The following is a 24,591-nucleotide window of genomic DNA, read 5'->3' as shown; positions in this document are numbered from 1 at the left end:
TTGTAATTCAGTTTCTCCCAAGGGGCCTTGTTTAATTTTCATGTGTGTTTTTATACCTCCTTATATCTGACATTTTATCTCTAATCATGTGCATTAGCATAGTTGCCTGTAATGCTGGATAATATATATTAAAGGGATGGTTTTGCAATTATGTATTTTTAAGCTGATGGAACCTGTTTTGGTTTGTGCCTTCATCAACATTCCTGTGGTAAACTGAATAAGCTGTGAATTTATCCTACTTCTGCTGAACTAGCTTGAATGGGCACTGGTTCCTGATGGAAGATCAAATAACATGCATATGCATTAATTTTGTGTGTGTGTCTGTAAAAGAGTGTCAAAGAATGCTAGAAGTATTAAAAGGGCTCTTGACTCCATCACATGAGGAAGGCTTTGAAGCCCCAATGCTATGTACTCAGATCTCCTTACTTTATCTTGTTGGCAGGAAGACTTTGTTCTGTTTTTAATGAGTCTTTATTTAGTTTGATTGTTGTAGAAATTTTGCTTCATGACCACCGTCTATTTGATTGCAGACAAGTTGTTGCCTGGCATAGGCCCTACTGTGTTGATCTTGAAGAAAGTACCTTCTCTCATCTCCGTTCTTTCCTTGAGCAGTATTGTGACAAAATTAACAGTGAGATTCCTCCTCTTCCTTTCCCATCCTCGAGGTATTTATTTCTAAGGCATATATGCTATCCTGTTGATTTTAAATTTTGTACGATAATGATGATGGTGGTAATTATTATGGGTTATGGCACATACATGCATGGAAGGTTTTGCTTTGCAGTTTTCAGGACTAGTTAATTATTTATTTTACCTTGAAATCAACAGACACCAATAGGACTCTCCCCTATGAATAGGACCTTGTCCCCACTCTGCTGGCATGGATGTATGGAAAGGGGAATCCTTATTCTCATGTGGTGGGAATGTACGGGAGTAAGCCAATTCTGGGTTTGGCTGTTTGAATTAGTTTCCGGTATAACCAGCCAGCTTTTAGTCCCAGACCCTGTGCTTGTTTTGCTCTCAGTTGAAAGAGAGCAGAATCTGCTAGTGTGCCATAAAGAACTAGTGTCACTGTTATTGCCATCTGCTCAGATGGAGGTGGCCAGATGGAGGAAGGCAGTGGAAGGGCCTGCGAAGGAAGGGTGGTGGGCCACAAGTGTGGGAAGTAGCTATCTTGGAATGCTTGACCTATCATAGTAGAATAATAAAAGGTATAGCTAAACAGGAGAAGTTTGACACTGTATGGTTTCTGTTTATCGGCTTTTTTAACAGAAACAACCTTTTATCAGCCTCCAACGACTCACACTATGCTATGGAGGGGATATTTGCTAATGAGCTAACTCTAGTGCTGATCTGAGAATTGTATACTTTGTGATCACTGTTTATGTCAAAGCTGGTTGTCTTGACAAAATTGATCTATTTGTGAGTTGCCACAGAGATGGTATTTTTTATGTTTTGAAACATTCAATAATACTTAAAAAAATAAATATGACTATTCTGGATTGTGAACTTCTGTATTCAGTTGCTGGTCTTGAGTACTGAAGAAGGAAAAATGTACCCTGAGAGCATGAATTGAGGATTAAGCCTGGGTTAACGGCAGGGTCTTGTTTTGCAGGGAGCATCACAATTTCCTGAAGCTATGTCTGAAGTTGCTCTCTAACCACCTAGCTCTTGCATTAGCTGGCGGAGTAGCGACAAGCATTCTTGGAAGGCAGGCTGGCCCTCTTCGGAATTTATTATTTAGATTGATGGACTCTTCTGTTCCAGATGAAATACAGGAGGTAAATCTCTCCAAAATAGAGCATGCTTGCCTTTTCAGGTGAACTACTCCATTCATTTAAGTTGGGAAGTCAATCTAAAAATCTGTCACCTAGGAACTCAAAAATTCTACCACAGGTCCTCTGGCTTACCTGACTGCTTTATCACAGTCTGTAAAGCTGAAACCAGAACTGACTGTGCCAACATCCTTGTTGCCATAGCAACACCAACCAAAACCAAGATGGAAGCATCTGGATAGTCACAGGATTCCCAAAGTTTGCTGAAATGCAATAAGCCTTCCCCCAAAGAGGACCTTCCCACCCATATGTGGACTTTACATGCTTACTCTTGTGTGTAAGATAGGGAAGGAAATGAGCAGTGTGCGTCTCATGGCAGTTAACAGAGCAGTGCCTTTTCCAGAGCTTCTCGGGTTTGGATGTTCTCAGAGGGCCAAAGACAGAAGGTGCATTTGAAACCATGGGGACTGCATGTCACATTTTCAGTTGGTACATTGGCACCAGTGTGTAGAGCGGTTGGACAAAGTGTATTGCGGAATGTTAGTTTCAAGATGCACTAGGTGAAATATTTCAAAAATGTTTTCCAGGATCCAGTTCAGTTCGAGATTTGTTGTTTGTAGCCAATGGCCATTACAGGATAAACACAAGATAGGAAGTATACATATATAAACACAGTGACAATAAAACAGGGATAAGACCAAGGGTGTTGTCGTCCAGGGTCTCAGGGGGTCTTAGACCCTTTACTGTTTTCAGAGCAGGGTCTCAGTGAGGTCCCTATGTCTCCTGTATCCAGAAAGCCAATCAGCATGAAAGGGGAGTGTTAGCCACTGAGAAGAGTGGCTTCTAACATGCTTCCTTGTCCTTTCCTGCTGATTGGAGCCAATCAGAGTGAAAGGAAGTGAATCAGCCACTGAGAAGACCTAGGAGCCAATAAGCATGAAAGGAGAGAGTGTTAGCCACTCTTCTCAGTGGCTAATACTCTCCCCTTTCATGCTTATTGGCTCCTAGGGATGTCTGTTTTTGTGGGAGAAGGCATTAATTAACCAGGATCTTATTCTCAACTCAGCAGCAAAAAGGGGGGAGGGGTGGCTGTGACTAGCACGAAGAGACCCTGCACTTCTGAACTTGCCACTACACTACTGGATAAGATCCTGAAAGAACAAATACAAAATTTAAAACAATTCAATTAATTTAAAAGCTGCCCTTAACATTTGGTGCTAGTATGATTAAAAAAATCTGCTCTTATTATTGGAGCTAAAGCAAATAAAGCTATCCTATAGCTGATTCATTTATCTACATTAGCCAGAAACTGTCTAATCTTAAAGTCACAGAATAGAAGAGTTGGAAATGGCCTATAAGGCCGTCCAGCCTCTTGCTCGGTGAAGGAATCCAGCTTAAAGCATACCCAGCAATCATCTGATTGACTTCTAAGGAGGTCTGAAGAGGGAGAAGAAGCCTAGCCCTTGGTGAATTATATAAAAGGCAATATCGAGGGTCTTTGGTTTTCGCCAGACCCCCTCTCCATGAGACCAAGTTTGTTGACTGCATGTACTGGAGGTTGGGCCCACAGGGCAGTTTAGGGATTCTGCTCGTGTACCGCCCACCCCGCTGCACAGCAGACTCCCTGACCGAGGTGCTCGAGGTGATCTCGCCTGTACGGGTGTTGTCCCCCAACCTACTAGTCTTGGGGGACTTCAACGTGCATGCCGAGACCACCCTCACTGGAGCCCCTCGGGATTTCATGGAAACCATGACTTCCTGGGAACTGCACCTTAGTAGTATAGAGCCCACCCATGTAGCCGGTCATGCTCTTGACCTTGTATTTGTCTCGGGAGGGGAGGGAAGTACTCTGAAAATGGGGGCCATTTTGTCCAACCCTGTGTCATGGTCAGATCACCATCTGGCGAATATAGACATCTCAATGCCACACACCCTTCGCAGGGGACAAGGACCTATTAGGATGGTCCGCCCCAGGCGCCTGATGGATCCTGAAGGATTCCTGAATGCACTGGGAGATTTGGAGCCTGCCGAAGGTCACCCGGTCGAAGCCCTGGTGATGGAGTGGAATAGGGAGCTCACTAGGGCAGTAGACCGGGTGGCTCCGAAACGTCCTCTCCCCCTGAACAGAGCTCAGGTAGCACCCTGGTATACGCCATGGTTGCGGAGCCTGAGACAGGAGGTGAGACGACTAGAGCGCCGGTGGCGGAAATCCTGCTCTGAAGACGATCGGACACTGGTTAGAGCAGCAATAGCTGCCTACCAGGTGGCAACAAAGGCAACAAAGAGGGAATTCTTTGCTGCCTCTATTGCGTCTGCAGAGTGTTGTCCCAGGAGGTTGTTCGAAGTGGTCCGTAGACTGGTCGGTCCAGTTGCTCAGGAACCCATGGAGCAGTCCAAATCATCCTGTGACATATTTGCTAAACACTTTGCCGATAAAATCGAATGCCTGAAGAGCATGATTCCGCACGCCGTGGATACAGGAAGTGAGCCAGAGGTGGCCAGTTGCATTCCGGTCCGATGGGATCGGTTTCAGCCTCTTCCTTCTGAGGAAGTGGACAAGGTGCTCTCCACTGTGAAGCCAACCACTTGTCTGCTGGACCCTTACCCCTCATGGCTCATTATGAGCTGTAAAGAGAGGCTGAGCGAAGGGATCAGGACAGTGGTAAATACATCCTTGGAAGAGGGTGCATACCAACAGCCCTCAAGGAGGCAGTAATAAAACCCATCTTGAAAAAGTCCTCCTTGGATCCCCAAGAGTTAAATAACTTTCGCCCAGTCTCAAATCTGCCATTCGTGATTGAGCGTGTGGTGGCCAAACAGTTGCAAACATACTTGGATGAAGCGGATTATCTAGATCCATTCCAATCGGGCTTCAGGACTGGACATGGAACTGAAACAGCCTTGGTCGCTCTGGTGGATGATTTGAGGAGGGCGTTGGATAGAGGAGAATATACCTTCCTCGTCCTCCTAGATCTCTCAGCGGCTTTTGATACCGTTGACCATGGTATCCTCTTAGACCGCCTGGGAGGATTGGGAATAGGGGGCACTGTTTTACAGTGGCTCCGTTCCTATCTCTCAGATAGACATCAGCGGGTGGCATTGGGGGATGAGGTTTCAGACCCTTGGCCTCTCAATTGTGGAGTGCCACAGGGATCTATCCTCTCCCCTATGCTATTCAACATCTATGTAAAGCCGCTGGGAGCTATCATCAGGAGATTTGGGCTGCAGTGTCACCAATATGCAGATGACACTCAGCTCTATCTCTCGTTTAAGTCCTCACCAGAGTTGGCTGTGGAGACCGTGTCCAAGTGCCTGGATTCCGTAAGTGAATGGATGGGAAGGAATAGGCTGAAACTGAACCCCGATAAGACCGAGGTGTTGCTTGTGGGGGACAAGATATAGACCTGGTGTTTAATGGGGTAAAATTGCCCTTGAAAGACCAGGTCCGCAGCCTTGGGGTCATTCTTGACTCTCAGCTGTCCATGGAGGCTCAGGTTTCAGCAGTGAGCCGGGCGGCTTGGTATCAATTACATCTGATACGGAGGCTGCAACCCTACCTTCCTGTCCATCTGCTCCCACGGGTGATACATGCCCTGGTCTCCTCTCGCTTAGACTACTGTAATGCGCTCTACGTGGGGTTACCCTTGAAGACGGTCCGGAAATTACAGCTGATACAGAATGCAGTGGCGCGCTTGATTAAGAACAGCCGTCGCCGTGATCATATCACCCCGGTGTTAAGAGATCTACACTGGTTACCAGTTGTTTTCCGAGCCCAATTCAAGGTGTTGGTGTTGACCTTTAAAGCCCTATACGGTTTTGGCCCAGTTTATCTGAAGGAGCGCCTCCAGCATCACCAATTATGCCTCCTGACAAGATCAGCCACACAAGACCTTCTCTCAGCCCCATCAGTTAAAACAGCTAGGCTGGTATGGACCAGAGAGAGGGCATTTTCAATTGTGGCCCCCACCCTCTGGAACTCCCTTCCTTTCGATCTCCGCCATACCCCCTCCCTGACAGGTTTCCGCTGGGCCTTGAAGACCTGGCTATTCAGGCAGGCCTATGGGGTCTCTGGGGGCAGTTCAATTTTTAACGTTGTTTAATGTAATGCTGTTTTTAATTCGTGTAATTCGGATTTGATATTGTATTTGTTGTGGCAATGTACGTCGCCTAGAGTGGCCGTTTGGTCGGCCAGATAGGCGACTCACAAATAAAATTTTATTTATTATTATTATTATAATATAAGATATAATGCACAACATCTTCAATATGGCCTGATCCACATACACGAAAACATTCTTTTACTGCCTATTAGAAAATCTGCCAACTAGATATTTAATAGGCATTGTTGGAAATCTAAGCTGGGTGAAAGTGTGCCTAACAGGAAAAAAGTTCAGTCTCTGCAAAAAAAAAAAAGCTGCCCTTTTATTGTCTGATTTAATTTTGGTATACAAAATGGCAGACTTGCAGTTCTTCATGTATTCAAAATCTCTTCGACAAAAACTGTATCCCGGATCTTACAATCAGATGTATCCTGTGATGTCATTGCTAAGAGAATCAAATTTCTCAGCATCAGACAGCTACAAAACATCTCAAAAGCATAATTTTGCTAAGTGTTGATCTGACATTGATAGATTTTTCCCCAATACAATTTGTGGAAACATGCCTTTAGGGAAGGGAGACCTGTTTCAGTCCTTGGTAATGCATCAGGTGTACTGTGTGATATTGCCAAAAGCATGCACAGAAACCTATTTTGAATTACATCAAGTTCATCTCTGCAGTGGCTACCCCAAATTGCTGCACCATATAAAATATGAGATGCAATCTTGGCAACAAAAACATTTAATGTTGGTTCTAATAAAATATGGCCCTCTGTATAGGTTCCAGTGAAGGGGCAGCTGAAGATGTAATTGCTTCAAAATGGATATGCCATAAGGTATCTTCAGATAAATAAAGTGCTAAATATTTAAATGAACAACATTGTTCCATACTGTGTCCATCCAGAGCCCACCTACATTCTTTGTGCCTTTTGGGGAACACCACCACTTTCGTCTTACTGTAATTAATAGATAGACCTTCCTGCTTTACTTACCAAATTCAAAATTTACTGTAATCTTCTCATACCCATTTGAGTTAATGAAATAAGGGCACATCATCTGCAGAGAGCAGAACTGGGACCTCCTTTTCCCAACTGCGGCGGGGGGGGGAGGAAGAGCGGGAGAGATCCTGAGTTATATCATTTATGTAAAGACTGAATAAAAGTGGTTCCAAAATGCAACCTTGTTTGACTCCCCTTACTGTAGAGATTGAATCAGAGAGGGTGCTTGCAGGCCTATTCGAATGTTGATATTGTTACTGGAATAAAGCCACTGTGTAAGGAACAGCAGACGTTTTCTAGTGAGGTAGCATCTAATTTCTTCCATAAACATTGTCAGTCTATGAAATCAAAAGCAGATGAAAAATCTACGAATGCAGTGTATAACTTTTTTGATGGACCATTTACATACTTTTGGATAAGATAATTCAAAACAAAACACTGATTCATTGTATTATGCCCCTTGCGAAAACCAGCCTGCATTAGGGACAGAAACTGCCTTCACTATTATCTAAGGTTCTGAAGTCTGAGTTTGACACTCCCTTGCAGAATAAGAAGTCCATGGCTACGGCCAACAAGCATTATGTTTCGGATCAACAATGGATGGATCATCTTCACCTTCCTCTGGTGGACACCCCCATTGTGGGGACATTTTAAATCTGTCATTGAATCCCAAGGGTGCAGATACTCAGCTCAAAGACCCCATGGACCAAAAGATGGATGATGGGCTTTGACGGGTCCATGGGGCCAGTGCCGTATCTGTCAGAAAAGCGGCAGTGGCATTGGCGTTCACCAGAGCTTCCCTGTTGTGGTTGGAGGACTTGCTGAATGCTCCCCAGCAGGATCAAGCTTGAAACAGGAAGTCTCTCCTAAAAATCTCAAGGGCAGTGGCATTCACAGCAGATGCCTCCATGGATGCTGTGCAGTTTGCTGCAAGAACTTTGACAGCAGGTGTTTTCATCAGGAGATCGCTCTGGCTCTGGCCCTGGCAAGTGGAAGTCACAGCATGTACAAACCAGGCATCTGAGCCATATGTAGGAGGCAGACTGTTTGGCGGCACAGCAATGGAAAAGTCCAGAGAAAAGAGAAAGGTTATGCTATCTTCCAAGAAGAAAGAAGACTTGCGGACTTTTCTCACCCATACTTTCCTACTCACCCATATTTTCCCGCTCAGTGCGTTCTTGGATCCAGACCCGTGGGTAGAAATGTCCGTTCCTCACGTCTCTTCTGGTGCTGACAGCATGTCAGTAACAGGAGCTGCCAGCAGTCTTCAGGCCGATTCACAGCAGTGGCTCCACAAGGTGGCAAGCCACAGTTCTGACAGTGTTCCTTTCCCAGCAGTAGGAGAGTGACTCCAACAGTTTTCACACAGGTGACACCTAACTACAGCAGATCATTGGGTCCTTCAGACTCTCAAGTTGGGGCTCCATCTGGAGTTTGCTTCCCCCCTTCTTCACATTTTGTACCCTCTTATCTGTCATCTCATTTAGCTAAATGACTCAGAGTTCAGGAAGCCATAAATCACCCCCTTCTCATTGCAACGATAGAGTCAGTTCCACCAAAGGAGAGATTTCAGGGCATCTCCTCAGTTTTCTTTATGGTGCCCAAGGAAAATGGGTCCTTCCGGGTGGTACTTGGATTTGAAATTTCTGAACGAATACATCAAGTACTACAAGTTTTGGGTGGAGATTTATGTCCATCAGAGTGGCGATTCTTCAGTGGGATTCCTGTAAACAGAACTCAGGGAGGCGTATCTTCATGTACCAATATTCAGACCTCACAGACGCTTTCTGAGGTTTGCAGTCAACGTTCATTATTTTCAGTACAGGGCCATGCCGTTCGGCCTTTGTTTGCCCCTAGGGTCTTCACCAAGATCATGGTGGCCCACCTCAGACTCCAGGAGGTACACATCTATCCTTACTTGGATGACCTGCTAATTCTTTCCCTACACTACCAAAAGCATGAGACATCCAGGTGATGCTGGTGTCTTGAAGACCACGGATTCTTGGTCAACCAGGAAAAGAGTCACTTTATCCTGACCAGATCAGTTCACCACCTGGGCGCAGTCTTGGATACTGTTGAAGGAATCGTATTACTATCTGTGGAGAGAATTGCCAAAATCCATCAGGCAGTCAATACTGAGACAACCTTCGGTGAACCTAATGCGTCTGGCAGTATAATATATATATATTATTTATAAAAGTGTTTGCATACTGCCATTTCATTAAAAACCTCAAAGTGGTTTACAACATGTTTAAAACAACCATAACCATAGAATTAAAAAAAATTAAATATACAATAAAAACTAATGTCAATTGTTGCAAAAAAACACATGTTCTTAATTGCCTGTATAAGCCTGGTGAAGCAGAAAGGTCAGGCATTTAAAAGTTAAAACAGAAGGTGCCTGCTGAACCTCTGTTGGCAGAGCATTCCAGGGAACTGGGCCGATGACACTGATGGCTCAATTTTGTATTCCAGACCTACCATGAACAATAGTAATGATAGATACCAGCCTGACAGGCTAGGGAGCCATTTGCAGGAGCCATATGGCGCTGGGAGGGTGGTCTCAGGAGGAGAGACTCCTCCCAATCAACCTTCTTGAGCTGCATGCCATACCCCTGGTGTTGCAATATTTCATAACAGTCAGGGCAGTCTTGGTACGGACCGACAACATCACTGCCAAGGGGTTATGATGTCAAGAGGCATTAACTCTGCTCATCTGGGTGGAGAATCAACTGGAGTCCTTGGTGGCAGAGCGCTTGCGAGGTGTGCAAAATGTACAAGCCAATTGGTTGAGTTGGGAGCAGGTACTCAACAGGGAATGGAGAGTATATCCAAATATGTTCGAAAAGGTGGTGTCATGCTTCAGAAAAGTTGTCTTAGATCTGTTTGCAACTCAGCACAATTGGCAAGTAAAGATTCTTGTCCTGATATGTAGAGTACACAGCAGAGGCCATAGGTGCACTTGTCTCACCATGACTGTCAGGTCTGCTGTATGCCTTCCTCCTGTTTCCATTCCTCTCCAAAGTGCTTCAGAAAGTGCAGGAAGAACAGGCAAAGTCATACTGGTTGCACTGTACTGGCCTTACTGACTATGCTTTTCCGAGATTCTCACTCTGGCAATATTTATCCTGTGGCATCTTCCTCTCAGGAAGGATCTGCTCTCTCAGGGCTTCTTCATCATCCGAATCCAGAATGGCTAAAGTTTCATGCGTGGATGTTGAAAGGAGGCGTTAAATCAAGTCACATCTGTCGAAACTGGTGGTGGATGCCATGATGACATCTGTGTCCATCCACCACTACACTCTATGAGGGCACCTGGAAGGCTTTCTCATCTTGATGTTTGAAGACAAACATCCAACCAAAATGAGCAGACATGCCAGAAATTTTAGCATTCCTGCAAGATAGACTTTCTATGGGCCTAAGGCCAAATGCACTGCACATGCAGGTCTCTGCATTATCCTTGGTACTATTGTTTTCTCTGGACAAATCCCTGGGTTCACATCCCTTCTTAAAGAGAGTTATGCAAGGAGCAATCATTGCAGCACCTCCAGTCCAACACTGCTTCCCTATGTGGAACTTGCATAAGGTTCTAAAAGACCTTCAGCCACCTTCCTTTGAGCACCTGAAAACTGTTTCCCCTCGTTCGCTATTCTTCAAAGTTCTTTTTCTGGTACCAATCACCTCAGTCCACAGGATATCAGAACTCAGCACACTTTCTGTAGACAGACACTTCTGTACCTTTCACAAGGACAGCATGATCCTACAGACTGCTCCTTCCTTTCGAGCAAACGTTCTGTCCTCTTTTCACTGCCAGCAGGAATTGATCCTTCCTTTTGTCCATCTCCCATGCATCCCACTGAAAAGGTATGACATTTCTTAGGTGTGTGGAGGCCTCTGAAAGTATATACAGAACTAAACCCTTCTGGAAGTCAGATGCACTGTTTGTGTCTTTTCATCCTACTTCTCTTGGGAAGAAAGTGCCCACCTCCACGCTGTCATGATGGCTTAAAGCATGTACAGTGTTCGCATACACCTCATTGAACTTATCTCCTTCAGTGAGGATTGTGGCTCATTCCACCAGGGCTGCTGCCACTACAGCTGCATTTGCGCTTAATGCTCGTTTAACTGAGGTTTGCAGAACAGCTACTTGGGCCTCACCGAACACTTTCATTAAATATTGTAAAACTAATCAATATGCTTCAGCAAAGGCAGCCTTCGGAAGAAGGGTGGTATAGCATATTCTTTCACATACTTGAATTCTTGATTTTAACAGAAGCAAAAGCTGAGAGTAGCCATACGCGCACCCTGGACTTCAGGAAAGCTGATTTTAATAAACTCAGAACAATTATAAGTACGGTTCCATGGCAAACCACCCTAATGAGAAAAGGAGTCCAAGATGGGTGGGAGTTTCTAAAAAAGGAATTTCTAAAAGCGCAATGGCAAGTAATTCCAACAAGGAAAAAAGGAGGGAAACAACAGAAGAAGCCAATGTGGCTTCACAAAAAGCTTAGAGATGACCTGAAAACAAAAAAGGACACATACAGGAAGTGGAAAGAAGGCCAGGCCACAAAGGAAGAGTACAAGCAGGTATCACAGAATTGCAGAGATGGTGTCAGGAAGGCTAAAGCTGAGAATGAGCTGAGGTTAGCGAGGGATGCCAAAAGCAACAAAAAAGCTTTCTTCAGGTATGTCCATAGTAAAAGACAGAGAAAAGAAATGGTGGCACAGCTACTCAGTGAGGATGGCAAAATGATAACAGATGACAAAGAAAAGGCAGAAGTCCTCAATTCCTACTTTGGCTCAGTTTTCTCCCAAAAAAGGATCTGTGACCCTCCCGGGAAACATGAAGTCGCAGGGGCAGGATTGGAGCTTGAGATTGATAGAGAAATGGTCAAGGAATACCTAATCACTCTGAATAAGTTTGGCAGGGCCTGATAAACTGCATCCTAGAGAGCCAGTGTGGTGTAGTGGTTAAGGTGTTGGACTACAGCCTGGGAGACTAGGGTTCGAATCCCCACACCACCTCTCGGCCTCAGAGGACAGCAATGGTAAACCCCCTCTGAATACCGCTTACCATGAAAACCCTATTCATGGGGTCACCCATAAGTCGGAATCAACTTGAAGGCAGTCCAGAGTATTGAAGGAACTGGCTGAAGATCTCTCTATTATCTATTATCTATTGTCTATTATCTTTGCGAAATCATGGGGGACTGGTGAAGTGCCGGATGACTGGAGGAGAGCTAATGTTGTCCCTATCTTCAAAAAAGGCAAAAAGGAGGAACCGGGGAACTACAGGCCAGTCAGCCTAACATCAATCCCTGGAAAAACTCTGGAGCAGATTATAAAGCAGTCAATCTGTAAGCACCTTGAAAACAATGCAGTGATTGCTAGGAGCCAGCATGGATTTATGTAGAACAAATCCTGCCAAACCAACCTTATCTCATTTTTTAATTGGGTAACCTCCCTTGTAGACTGGGAATGCTGTGGACATAATATACCTCGACTTCAGCAAAGCTTTTGACAAAGTGCCCCATGATATTCTGATTCGCTAGCTAGCTAAATGTGGGCTGGATGGAACAACTATCAGGTGGATCCACAGTTGGCTCCAGAATCGTACTCAAAGAATGCTTATCAACAGTTCCTTCTCAAACTGGACAGAAATAGCAAGTGGGGTACCACAGGGCTCAGTCCTGGGCCCAGTGCTCTTTAACATTTTTATTAACAACTTGAGTGAGGAGGTACACAGCATGCTTATCAAATTTGCAGATGATACAAAATTGCGGGGCATAGCTAATACCCTGGAAGACAGAAACAAAATTCAAAGGGACCTTGATAGGCTGGAGCATTGGGCTGAAAACAACAGAATGAAATTCAGTAGGAATGAATGCAAAGTTCTACACTTAGGAAAAAGAAACCAAATGCACAATTATAAGATGGGGGATACTTGGCTCAGCAATATGACATGTGAGAATGATCTTGGAATTGTCTTTGATCACAGGCTGAAAATGAGCCAACAGTGTGATGTGACTACAAAAAAGGCAATTGCTATATTAGGCTGCATTAACAGAAGTATAGTTTCCAAATCACATGAAGTATTAGTTCCCCTCTATTTGGCACTGGTTAGGCCTCATCTTGAGTACTTTGTCCAGTTCTGGAGACTGCACTTGAAGAAGGATGCAGACAAACTGGAACAGGTTCAGAGGAGGACAACAAGGATGATCAGGGGACTGGAAACAAAGCCGTGTGAGGAGAGACTGAAAGAACTGGGCATGTTTAGCCTGGAGAAGACTGAGGGAAGATACTCTTCAAGTACATGAAAGGTTGTCACATAGAGGAGGGCCGGGATCTCTTCTTGGTCGTCCCAGAGTGCAGGACACAGAATAATGGGCTCAACATAAGAACATAAGAAGAGCCTGCTGGATCAGGCCAGTGGCCCATCTAGTCCAGCATCCTGTTCTCACAGTGGCCAACCAGGTGCCTGGGGGAAGCCCGCAAGCAGGACCCGAGTGCAAGAACACTCCCCTCCTGAGGCTTCCGGTAACTGGTTTTCAGAAGCATGCTGCCTCTGACTAGGGTGTCATAGCACAGCCATCATGGCTAGTAGACACTGATAGCCCTGTCCTCCATGAATTTGTCTAATCTTCTTTTAAAGCCATCCAAGCTGGTGGCCATTACTGCATCGTGTGGGAGCAAATTCCATAGTTTAACTATGCACTGAGTAAAGAAGTACTTTCTTTTGTCTGTCCTGAATCTTGCAACATTCAGCTTCTTTGAATGCCCACGAGTTCTATTATTATGAGAGAGGGAGAAGAACTTTTGTCTATCCACTTTCTCAATGCCATGCATAATTTTATACACTTCTATCATGTCTCCTCTGATCCGCCTTTTCTCTAAACTAAAAAGCCCCAAATGCTGCAACCTTTCCTCGTAAGGGAGTCGCTCCACCCCCTTGATCATTCTGGTTGCCCTCTTCTGAACCTTTTCCAACTCTATAATATCCTTTTTGAGATGAGGCGACCAGAACTGTACACAGTATTCCAAATGCGGCCGCACCATAGATTTATACAATGGCATTATGATATCGGCTGTTTTATTTTCAATACCTTTCCTAATTATCGCTAGCATGGAATTTGCCTTTTTCACAGCTGCCGCACACTGGGTCGACATGTTCATTGTGCTGTCCACTACAACCCCGAGGTCTCTCTCCTGGTCCGTCACCGCCAGTTCAGACCCCATGAGCGTATATGGGAAATTCAGATTTTTTGCTCCAATATGCATAATTTTACACTTGTTTATATTGAATTGCATTTGCCATTTTTCCGCCCATTCACTCAGTTTGGAGAGGTCTTTTTGGAGCTCTTTGCAATCCCTTTTTGTTTTAACAACCCTGAACAATTTAGTGTCGTCAGCAAACTTGGCCACTTCACTGCTCACTCCTAATTCTAGGTCAAGTTGCAGGAAGCCAGATTTCGACTGGACATCAGGAAAAACTTCATAAGAACATAAGAACATAAGAAGAGCCTGCTGGATCAGGCCAGTGGCCCATCTAGTCCAGCATCCTGTTCTCACAGTGGCCAACCAGGTGCCTGGGGGAAGCCTGCAAGCAGGACCCGAGTGCAAGAACACTCTCCCCTCCTGAGGCTTCCGGCAACTGGTTTTCAGAAGCATGCTGCCTCTGACTAGGGTGGCACAGCACAGCCATCACGGCTAGTAGCCATTGATAGCCCTGTCCTCCATGAATTTGTCTAATCTTCTTTTAAAGCCGTCCAAGCTGGTGGCCATTACTGCATCGTGTGGGAGCAAATTCCATAGTTTAACTATGCGCTGAGTAAAGAAGTACTTCCTTTTGTCTGTCCTGAATCTTCCAACATTCAGCTTCTTTGAATGTCCACGAGTTCTAGTATTATGAGAGAGGGAGAAGAACTTTTCTCTATCCACTTTCTCAATGCCATGCATAATTTTATACACTTCTATCTTCTAACTTCCTAATTGTTAGAGCCATATGACAATGGAATCAATTACCTAGAGAGGTAGCGGGCTCTCTGACACTTGAGGCATTCAAGAGGCAGCTGGACAGCCATCTTTTGGGAATGCTTTGATTTGGATTCCTGCATTGCGCAGGGGATTGGACTTGATGGCCTTATAGGCCCCTTCCAACTCTACCATTCTATGATTCTATGAAAAATAGGCAGCCCAGCCTTTAATTCCCACCCTACATTAGTCAGCTTGGGTATGTCCCACCTGAGATCATCTTTACATGTACAGGAGAAGGGACCTTTGGTCTTACCGTGAAATGGCCTTCTATGTGCATGTAAAATATGATCTCAGGGCCATTCCTTTCTGTGGGCTGGGCTGGTGGGATAGTTTCCTTGTATCTGTCTTTTATCTAGGTAGCAGACAGTACATGGGGAGAGATTGTTTTTTTTTTTTAAAGGCGTTGGGTCATTGTTTGAGTATTTTTGACTTGTCATTGGGAAAACTGATCCATAGAGCCAAGGGAAGACTAAAGGACTCTGAAAAATCAATCAGTGTTGTTCTGCCTTCAACCACTAGGTAGAGCTTGCTACCCATCTGAGATCTTTGCATGCATGTAGAAGGCTGTTTCACGGTAAGATCAAAGGTCCTTCCTGCTTCAGTAACAAGGGGCCAAATTGGTAGCATCTCTAAAACTGACTTAGCCATTGTTTCATACCTCACTAATTGGCCTTCATCAGGATTACCTTTATGAATATTTTTAAAGTGCAAATCCCATTTTAGCGTTGGGATTTGGCCCTCCACTGCTGGTTTCTTTTTCTCAAGTCCATGTGCTACAAGATCCCAGGAATATTTTTTTGTTCTTACTAACGATCTTTTCACAATTTATTAGTAAAACTTCCTTTCCCCCCTCTTAGGAGATTCTTATATATACTTTGCTGTGCTAAAAACCTCCTGAGTTGATCATCAGATTTATCTGTCCTTAAAGATCTTGCTTCTTTTGCCAAGGAGTATTTCCTTCTGTACTCTGCATCAAATTTTATTTATTTATTATTGGATTTATATCCCGCCCTTCCTCCCAGCAGGAGCCCAGGGCAGCAAACAAAAATGCTAAAAACACTTTAAAACACCATAAAACAGACCTTAAAATACATTAAAACAAAACAACATTAAAAACATTTTTTAAAAAGCTTTAAAACATCTTTAAAAAAGGGTTAAAACATATTGTTTAAAAAAAAGCATTTCTAACACAGACGCAGACTGGGATAGGTCTCAACTTAAAAGTCTTGTTGAAAGAGGAAAGTCTTCAAAAGGCTCCAAAAAGATAACAGAGATTATACAAATCAAGACTGTGTGTAAGATTCCATCTTCTGGTGCCAAGGTTTTACCTAAAATGGTGTTTTCTAACAGGGCCTTGTATAAACTAAGAGAGTTACCTGACTGATTTATGAGTTCACCTCTTAGATTCATCATAGACTGGTTCCCCAGAATTTGCCTTATTTCACGTGCCACAGATATTTCCCCAACATAGACACTCTGTATAGAATGTAAGGTAGTGGTCTGTTTACTGCTCTTTGTACAGCCCACCTCTGGTATTTCCGTGATATGCTGAAATGGTGTCTGAAAAGTCTCATTCCACATTTTAGGTTGTAATCGAGACTCTGTCAGTTGGAGCAACAATGCTGCTGCCTCCCTTGAGAGAGAGAATGGAATTGCTGCATTCGCTTTTGCCCCAAGGTCCTGACAGATGGGAGAGCCTGTCAAAAGGGCAGGTAAAAAGTTTCTTGGAATTGGTGTTTTGTAGTAGCAGTGATGTTTTTTTGTGAAGAACATAAAGGCTACATTCTGTGGTGAGTGGGTCAGGGCGGATAGGTAAGTGGAAAATACTGATTTTGTTTGCAGAGTAAGATGTAGTTTTGTGGGTCATTGGGTGACTCAGCAGATGGTCAGCTGAATTTTACAGGAGCATCACACAACAGCACGTTGTGCTTCCAACCAGACTGGAAGGAAAAGGACAGCGGTGGAACTGGGCTCCCATTGTGAAGCCCTTTTCTACACAGCTGCTAGAAGTGAGATGGGGCTTGTGAATGAAGGGTTCTTCTGGGCAAGCTTCACACAGAAATAATCTAGTAACCGTTGCAATTCAGCTAGTTTTTACAGAGAAATGTATATTTCATTCTTCTTAAAGCCAGGGTGAGATCCTTGTCTGTGGAGATTGCTCAACCATAGTTTTCCAGTTCAGATGTAATGGCAAACTATGGTTTTAATTAACTCTTTCAAAGTACTATAGAAAAAAGGTGCATTTTACCAGTGTTGATATGTCCCACTTATTCAAAATATCAACTTGTTCTTGCTGAAACTGATTCACAAATTACTTACATACAGTGACCATAAGTAAATGAACTGCTATCTTATGGCCCCTACTGTGTTTCAGTTTGGCCCTCAATCTTGAACAAGCTACTTGCTTAAAGACAAACTATTTTCATTTTGATTTCCTAATTGGGAGTTTTTATCTGAAGAATTACAAATGAAGAAAATCACCTTTTTTTAATTCCTTCAGAGAATGCAGTTGGATATTATTCTGACGAGTTTGCAGGACCATACTCATGTGGCCTCCTTGCTTGGCTATAGCTCACCATCTGATGCTACAGATGTTTCCTCACTATGTATTGCCTATGGGAATATCTCTGATCCAACATATGATGCCCAGAGTAACCATCCAGACACTCATCTGGCTGAAATTTTAATGAAGACTCTTCTGCGAAATTTAGGATTTTATACGGTAAGTTCAGAGCTGGAATTGTATTTCCAATTACCAGTTATCCAACTGTATAGTGCTGCAGTGTCACTGTATTGACTACATGATCCCTGATTGGCTAGGCCCAGCATGAAGATGACAGTTTTTTTTAAAATGGTGTTGAAGCAGTTGTCAAGAGAAGCACAAAACTGGCATGAAAAAGGAACAATTTTTGTGTTTCTGAAAATTCCTTTTTCATATGAACTGCCAGCTCTTTGTTGTCTGACTTGTTGTTTTTTTAATTACAGAAAGTAGCCAGTCAATATCTTTTTATAGTTAACTGAACATATTTCAGTTCCTCCTACTTCAAATTGTCTGGGGGCAAACTTCACACCTTTAGTAATTACTGAAAACTACCAGTGGTTATCTGCTAACTAAAACATAGTTCATACATTTCTGACTGGAAGGCCCAGGCTGAAATTGTCTTGGGATAAAAAATAAAAAAAGGAACAGAGATGAGAGTTATATGAAAGCTCGCACATGATTATTCTTCTGTCTAGGATCAAGCATTTGGAGAGCTGGAGAAGAACAGTGACAAATTTTTGCTTGGAACATCATCATCGGAAAACAGCCAGCCCGCTCATCTTCATGAGCTGTTGTGTTCCCTGCAGAAACAACTTCTGGCATATTGTCACATCAACAGTGTTAGTGAGGTTAGTGCTATGACTTTGATAGCATATTGAACAAAAAGAGCAGTAAGGATGATTTTAGAGTTCATCTTCTGTAAGGAGAGGTTTGTCATTCCCTCCTGTTTCTGGCCTTCAGAGGTGAGTCCTGGTGCTTAAGTAGGCAAAAAAGCACCATTCATCCACAAGAGAGAAGTATTAGCAGGCTCACGGAAACCCCAAGGTTTGTGGAAGTACAATCTGTTTTGTTTTGTTTTTAGACCTCTGAGGGGAGAACCCTGCCCAGATCAGCCCAATGAGAGCTGAGCATGCTCAGTGGCCACAGAATAGTGACTGACTTTTGGAGGGGGAAAATAGAAGATTGTGGGGGAAGCAGAGTAATGGAATGGAGTACCCAGGAGTAGGGCATAGCTGGTTCCCTGGAACCTTAAACATGAGCACTCCACACTGCAATATCTTGTTGCAGGTTTCTGTTTGTAAAATATATTTACCATGTTTGTTTTGTTTCCAGAACTCAAGTAGTGTGGCGCTTCTGCACAAGCACCTTCAGCTTCTGCTGCCTCATGCCACAGATATCTATTCCCGCTCTGCTGTTCTGCTGAAAGAGAGTTCTTGGAACGGTAGTGTTGGGGAAAAACTAAGAGGTGCGTGTTGCTCATTAGATCATGTCTAATATCAGGAGTGCGAACGGCAGAGCTGAACAGGTTAGAGAAAGATGGAGTCTCTTTGCTGCTCGGCTTTCCTTCCTGTTGTCTCTTCTGTTGCTAGCTGTTGCGTTGGTACATTTAGATTTTTTCACAATCTGAGAATGTAAGTAACAGTTCTTTAAAACAGGACAGTAAAACAACATATTTATCTCAAGATTTCTTCCTCACTTTTCCACTCCTAAATGGGAGTATGTGCCCTACATCAAAATGGGAGTACATCATCACAGAAGCAATGCATACGGTGACAGTAAAGCTGATCAAAATGTAACAACAACAAAAGTAACTGCAAATTGACCAAAGTGTGGAGGGGGGCTGGGAGGGGAGGCGAAGGTCAAGCTGAAGATCTTCAAATGGCGATGTAAGACTATCCAGGAGGGGGGTGACAGATGAATTTCGCAGGGCGGGAAATTCCATATTCTAGGTACTGCCACAGACCCTCATTCCCACCAGCTGTGCCTCAGACGGCAGTGGAGAGTGGCATAGAGAAGGGTCTGTCCTGTTGGCCACGGAGGGATGGGCAGGACAGATCCTGCCAATTCAGTATAAACCTTCCTGAAATTGTTCCATCAGTTTAATCCTCCTTAGTTTCTGAGGCCCTCCTTGTTGGCAGGCAAAGTGTAGCTGGTGAGGCCAAAAGGGAGAGCTTTTTCACTTATGGCAGCAGAACGAATAGGCTCCCAAGCGAGGTCCACCAGTCCTTCTTTTTGCCTGCTTTTAAATGGACTCTTAAATCCCTTTTATTCCTTGGTGGCATTTTTATTGGAGCCTTCAGTGTCATTTAGTTTGCTGCTGCTAATGTGGTTTTTATGGTGCTGTGTTATTGCTGTTTATTTTCCATTCTTGTTGCAATTTACATCTTTTTAAACAAATTGCAAGCTACCTTGAATTTGATTATATTCATAAAAAGACAGGATATAAATGCCTAAATACATAAAATAATTCTGGCCACCAAGAAGGTGCATGGACAGCTGATTAAAAATCCTGGTCAAGAGGGAACCCAGTTAGCATTCACCTGTGGTTGAGAGCAGTGCCACTGTTGTCCTTGAACCCAGTTAAGTACCTGGAGAAGACTTTTTGTGTGAGAGGAGAGGGGCTGGGAGGTGGGGGGGAGGGTAGGATCATGTGACCGACTCCCATCTGCACTGCCCCCCATGCAGCTTCCTTTAAACACTTTAACGTTTATTTTAGTATTTATTGCATTTATATACTGCCTTGCTGCCAAGGCACCAAAGGTGGTTTACAATTTAAAATATTAACACAATCAAATGATACAAAATACTCTCAGCCTGACCTCAGGAGCTGATGGCAATACCTCCCTGGCTTTGGCATCCTGTCTTGTGGCTTCCCTCTCCCCAGAGCAGGTATCCCACCAGGTTGCTCAGGCTGTTGGTGGGCCTCTTGTGGATCAGGAACTGGTTAAGTAGCAGGAAGCAGAGTGGAGTAGTAGTAAATGGACAGTTCTCCCAATGGAGGGATGTAGAAAATGGAGTCCCCAAAAGATTAGTATTGGGACCTGTGCTTTTTAACATGTTCATAGAATCATAGAGTTGGAAGGGGCCTTGTAGGCCATCGAGTCCAACCCCCTGCTCACAGCAGGAAATCCACAGCTAGAGCATCTCCCGCAGATAGCTGTCCAGCCTCTGCTTGAAGACATCCAGCGAAGGGGATCCCACCACCTCCCTAGGCAGTCGGTTCCATTGCCGAACTGCCCTTACTGTCAAGAAGTTCCTTCTAATGTCCAATCTGAATCTACGCTCCTGCAACTTAAAACCATTAGACCTAGTCCTACCCTCTGGGGCAGCAGAGAACAAATCTGTACCCTCCTCTATGTGACAGCCCTTCAGGTACTTAAAGAGTGTAATCATGTCACCCCTCAGCCTTCTCTTCACCAGACTGAACATGCCAAGTTCCTTCAACCTTTCCTCATAAGACTTGTTCTCCATACTGGCTATCATCCTTGTCGCCCTCTTCTGAACCCGCTCTAACTTGTCTATATCTTTCTTAAAATGAGGTGCCCAGAACTGAACGCAGTATTCCAGATGAGGCCTGACTAATGCAGAATATAGTGGGACTATTACTTCCCTCGACCTGGAAACTATAGCTCTGTTTATGCAGCCCAAAACCACGTTTGCCTTTTTTTTTCATTTTTTTCCCCGTGTTTTATTTATTTATTGACTTCCGATTTGTCGTAGATCAGCTATACAAATATAATACATATCAAACCTGTCCTTTGATACATTACAAAATCACTTTCCTCCATAGACTATCTTAATTATTTTGATTAATCATCAAATCCCATTATCATCATTTCATTTTGATCTTTCCGCAAAAAGTCCAAGAGAGGCTTCCACTCTGAGAAATATGTCTGTCGGTTTTTTTCTAAGTAAACATGTCAATTTGTCCATCTCAACTAAGTCCATTAATTTCAATAACCATTCTTCCATTGTAGGTATTGCTTCCAGCTTCCACTTTTGCGCATACAACAATCTTGCTGCTGTAATCATATATAAGATTATCCTCCCATACTTATTTTCTAGTTGTTTGTCCATAAAGCCCAGTAGGAAAAATTCTGGCTTTGATTGAATATCTATCTTTAGGATTTTTCGCGTTTGCCTTTTTTGGCGCAGGATCACACTGCTAGAATCATAAACGACCTAGAGTTAGGGGTGAGCAGTGAGGTGGCCAAGTTTGCTGATGATACTAAATTGTTCAGAGTTGTTAAAAACAAAAAGGGATTGTGAAGAGCTCCAAAAAGACCTTTCCAAACTGAGTGAATGGGCAGTAAAATGGCAAATGCAATTCGCTGTAAACAAATGTAAAGTTATGCATATTGGAAAAAAATTCTTCATTTCATATGTACGCTCATGGGGTCTGAAATGGCAAAGACTGATCAGGAACAAAACTTTGGGGTCGTAGTGGATAGCTCGATGAAGATGTCGACCCAGTGTGCAGCAGCTGTGAAAAAGGCAAATTCCATGATAGGAATCATTAGGAAAGGTATTGAAAATAAAACTGCTGCTATCATAATGCTGTTATACAAATCTATGGTTTCTGTATTTGGAATACTGTGTACAGTTCTGGTCGCCTCACCTCAAAAAGGATATTGTAAAGACAGAAAAGGTTCAGAAAAGGGCAACCAGAATGATCAAGGAGAAGGAGCGACTCCACTATGAGGAAAGGTTGCAGCATTTAAGGCTTTTTAGTTTAGAGAAAATGCAAGTCAGAGGTGACATGGTTGAAGTGTTTGAAGTTACGCATGGCATGGAGGAAGTGTACAGACAAATGCTTTTCTCCTTCTCATAACACTAGAACTCGTGGACAGACTAAGAAAGTACTTCTTCACATAGCGCATAGTTAAACTATTGAACTTGCTGCCACAAGCAGTAGTGGTGGCCCACCAACATGGGTAGCTTTAAAAGAGGATTAGACAAATTCATGGAGAAAAAGGCTATCCATGGCTGCAGCTGGAGGCAGTGTGCTTCTGAATATCAGTTGGTGGAAACCGCAGGAGGGAAGAGTGCTCTTGCACTCAAATCCTGCTTGCAGGCGTCCCATGGGACATGGATTGGCCACTGAAAACAGGATGCTGGACTAGATGGGCCATTGGCCTGATCCAGCAGGCTCTCCTCCTCCTCCTCATTGTTATCATCATCATCAATAATAATAATAATAGATGTGCTGTGACAAAAATACTTTAAAGACTAACCAATTTATTGTGGCCTAATCTGGGACAGAGCCCATGAAATCTTATACCACAGTACAATTGTTAGTCTTTCAAATGACTCGTCATTTGCTGCTGGTGCAAAATTCCAACAGCGGTTACCCTTTTGGAATGTATTAATGACATTTGTCATTTCCCCCCCATTGCAGATGTCATTTACGTCTCTGCAGCAGGAAGCATGCTTTGCCAAATTGCCAATTCCTTGCTGTTGCTGCCTGTATCGGTAGCCCGGCCTTTATTGAGCTACCTATTGGATCTGTTGCCACCTCTGGATCGCCTCAATAGACTGTTGCCAGCCGCGGTGCTTTTAGAGGATCAGGAGTTACAGTGGCCTCTTCATGGTAAGGCATTCAGTACAATTCTTTTTCCTTCTGGAAGACAGGAGTTGCAGAATACAAAAAGGCTCTATGAATGTCAGGGAAAAGGTGCCACTTTGCTTGAACTTATTTTGGTTGATATAGCCACTCCTTTTTTTTTTGGTTGGCCCTCATCAGTAACAGCATCACCTGCTCATTCTGGTGTACCCAGTTGCTTCTGAGAACACAAAGAGGACAGCAGGTACAGTTTCACAGAGGTCCAGTTCTATGATTTCTGTGATGTCTAAGAAGTAACTTGGAGGCACAGTTGATTAGTGGCTGCTGCTGCTATACCACCTTTGTTGGCTTGAGCATAACCCCTTGAGAATGTGTCCTGTTTTTCCCTAATTGGACCCCTCGTATACTTTCATTTAGAAATTTAAAGGGGTATTTTAACTTATTTGAAAATTTCTAAGACAACTGCGCTGAGTGTTAATCCCTGGAAGTTTCCCTCCCAGAAGAAATGGATGCTTCAGTGTAAATAATATCTCTTCGGATCTCTTTCATCCGGGGGATCCTCATTCATTTCAGTGGATGTATATATGTGAGTGAATGAATGCATACCCAGGTTGGTTCCTGCCACTGAAATGAATGGGGAATTTCTTTTGGGCATGGGAGCATATGTAGGTGTTGGAACTTGCATGCTCAGTACAGATCACTGGATTGGGAGATGGGTGGATGATCTCTCAAAATAGCTTAATGCAGAAAATGTTGGCTATTAATATTTCAACTATTAATATTTCTAGGTGGGCCTGAACTGGTTGATCCAGCTGGAGTGCCCTTACCACAACCTGCACAGTCATGGGTGTGGCTTGTTGACCTTGAGAGAACCGTGGCTCTGCTTATTGGACGCTGTCTTGGTGGAATGCTTCAAGGATCTCCTGTGTCACCTGAGGAGCAAGATACTGCTTATTGGTTGAAAACACCACTATTTAGTGATGGAGTAGAAATGGATATTCCACAGTTAGGTAATCTGATCAGCTGCACTCTTGATGTATGGATGCATGCATATGGAAGCAGCATTGTTGGTTTGTTAGGAGTATTACCTTGCTGGGTCAGACCAAAGTTTCATCTAGTTTAACATCTTGTCTCTAAGAGTGGGCAGCCAGATCCCCTGAGAGGCTCGCTAGAGGTCCATGAAGGTGATATTGATAAGAATCTTCCCCTGTTGTTGGTCCTCAGAATTTGGTAATCAAGAGGCTTGTTATCTCTGTCAAATATAGAGCTTCATGTTGAATTATGGCAAGCAGTCATTGACTGGCCTCTTCTCCATAAACTTGCCTAATCCAAAAAGATTATTGTTAATTAGGGAAGGACAGTTCTCTCAGTTTCTCATTTTCCCCACCTTAAGTTCAGCTCTCCACATTCCTGCGTTGGTTTATGAATTGTTTTTCAAAAAGTCCTCACAAAAAGTTTTTGGCGTTTTTAATATAAATTTCTTCTAATATCCATCTATGCAATTTTGCCTAATATACACATTCTTGCAAGCAGCAGTCTAATATAATACATTGGTGCATGTTATTTTCAACAATTATGCAGT

The 24,591-nt window shown here is 43.6% G+C and overlaps 1 protein-coding gene across 7 annotated transcripts in view; it reads left to right on the top strand.

Annotated features, from left to right (window-relative positions):
• Positions 1-24,591, top strand: part of HERC1 (HECT and RLD domain containing E3 ubiquitin protein ligase family member 1) — a 167,787-nt gene that overhangs the window by 30,863 nt on the left and 112,333 nt on the right. For all 7 annotated transcript variants that reach the window (XM_061594925.1, XM_061594923.1, XM_061594922.1 and 4 more), the window contains exons 11-18: positions 531-665; positions 1,616-1,781; positions 16,491-16,616; positions 17,405-17,626; positions 18,142-18,294; positions 18,779-18,911; positions 22,845-23,036; positions 23,798-24,019. In XM_061594925.1, the coding sequence (XP_061450909.1) occupies positions 531-665; positions 1,616-1,781; positions 16,491-16,616; positions 17,405-17,626; positions 18,142-18,294; positions 18,779-18,911; positions 22,845-23,036; positions 23,798-24,019 (1,349 nt within the window). The remainder of the gene's footprint in view (positions 1-530; positions 666-1,615; positions 1,782-16,490; positions 16,617-17,404; positions 17,627-18,141; positions 18,295-18,778; positions 18,912-22,844; positions 23,037-23,797; positions 24,020-24,591) is intronic.

Source organism: Rhineura floridana, chromosome 14, assembly GCF_030035675.1.
Source record: "Rhineura floridana isolate rRhiFlo1 chromosome 14, rRhiFlo1.hap2, whole genome shotgun sequence".
In the NCBI taxonomy this organism is placed as follows: domain Eukaryota; kingdom Metazoa; phylum Chordata; class Lepidosauria; order Squamata; family Rhineuridae; genus Rhineura; species Rhineura floridana.
The sequence above is the reverse complement of the archived record's forward strand: the minus strand, read 5'-3'. Positions and strand labels throughout refer to the sequence as shown.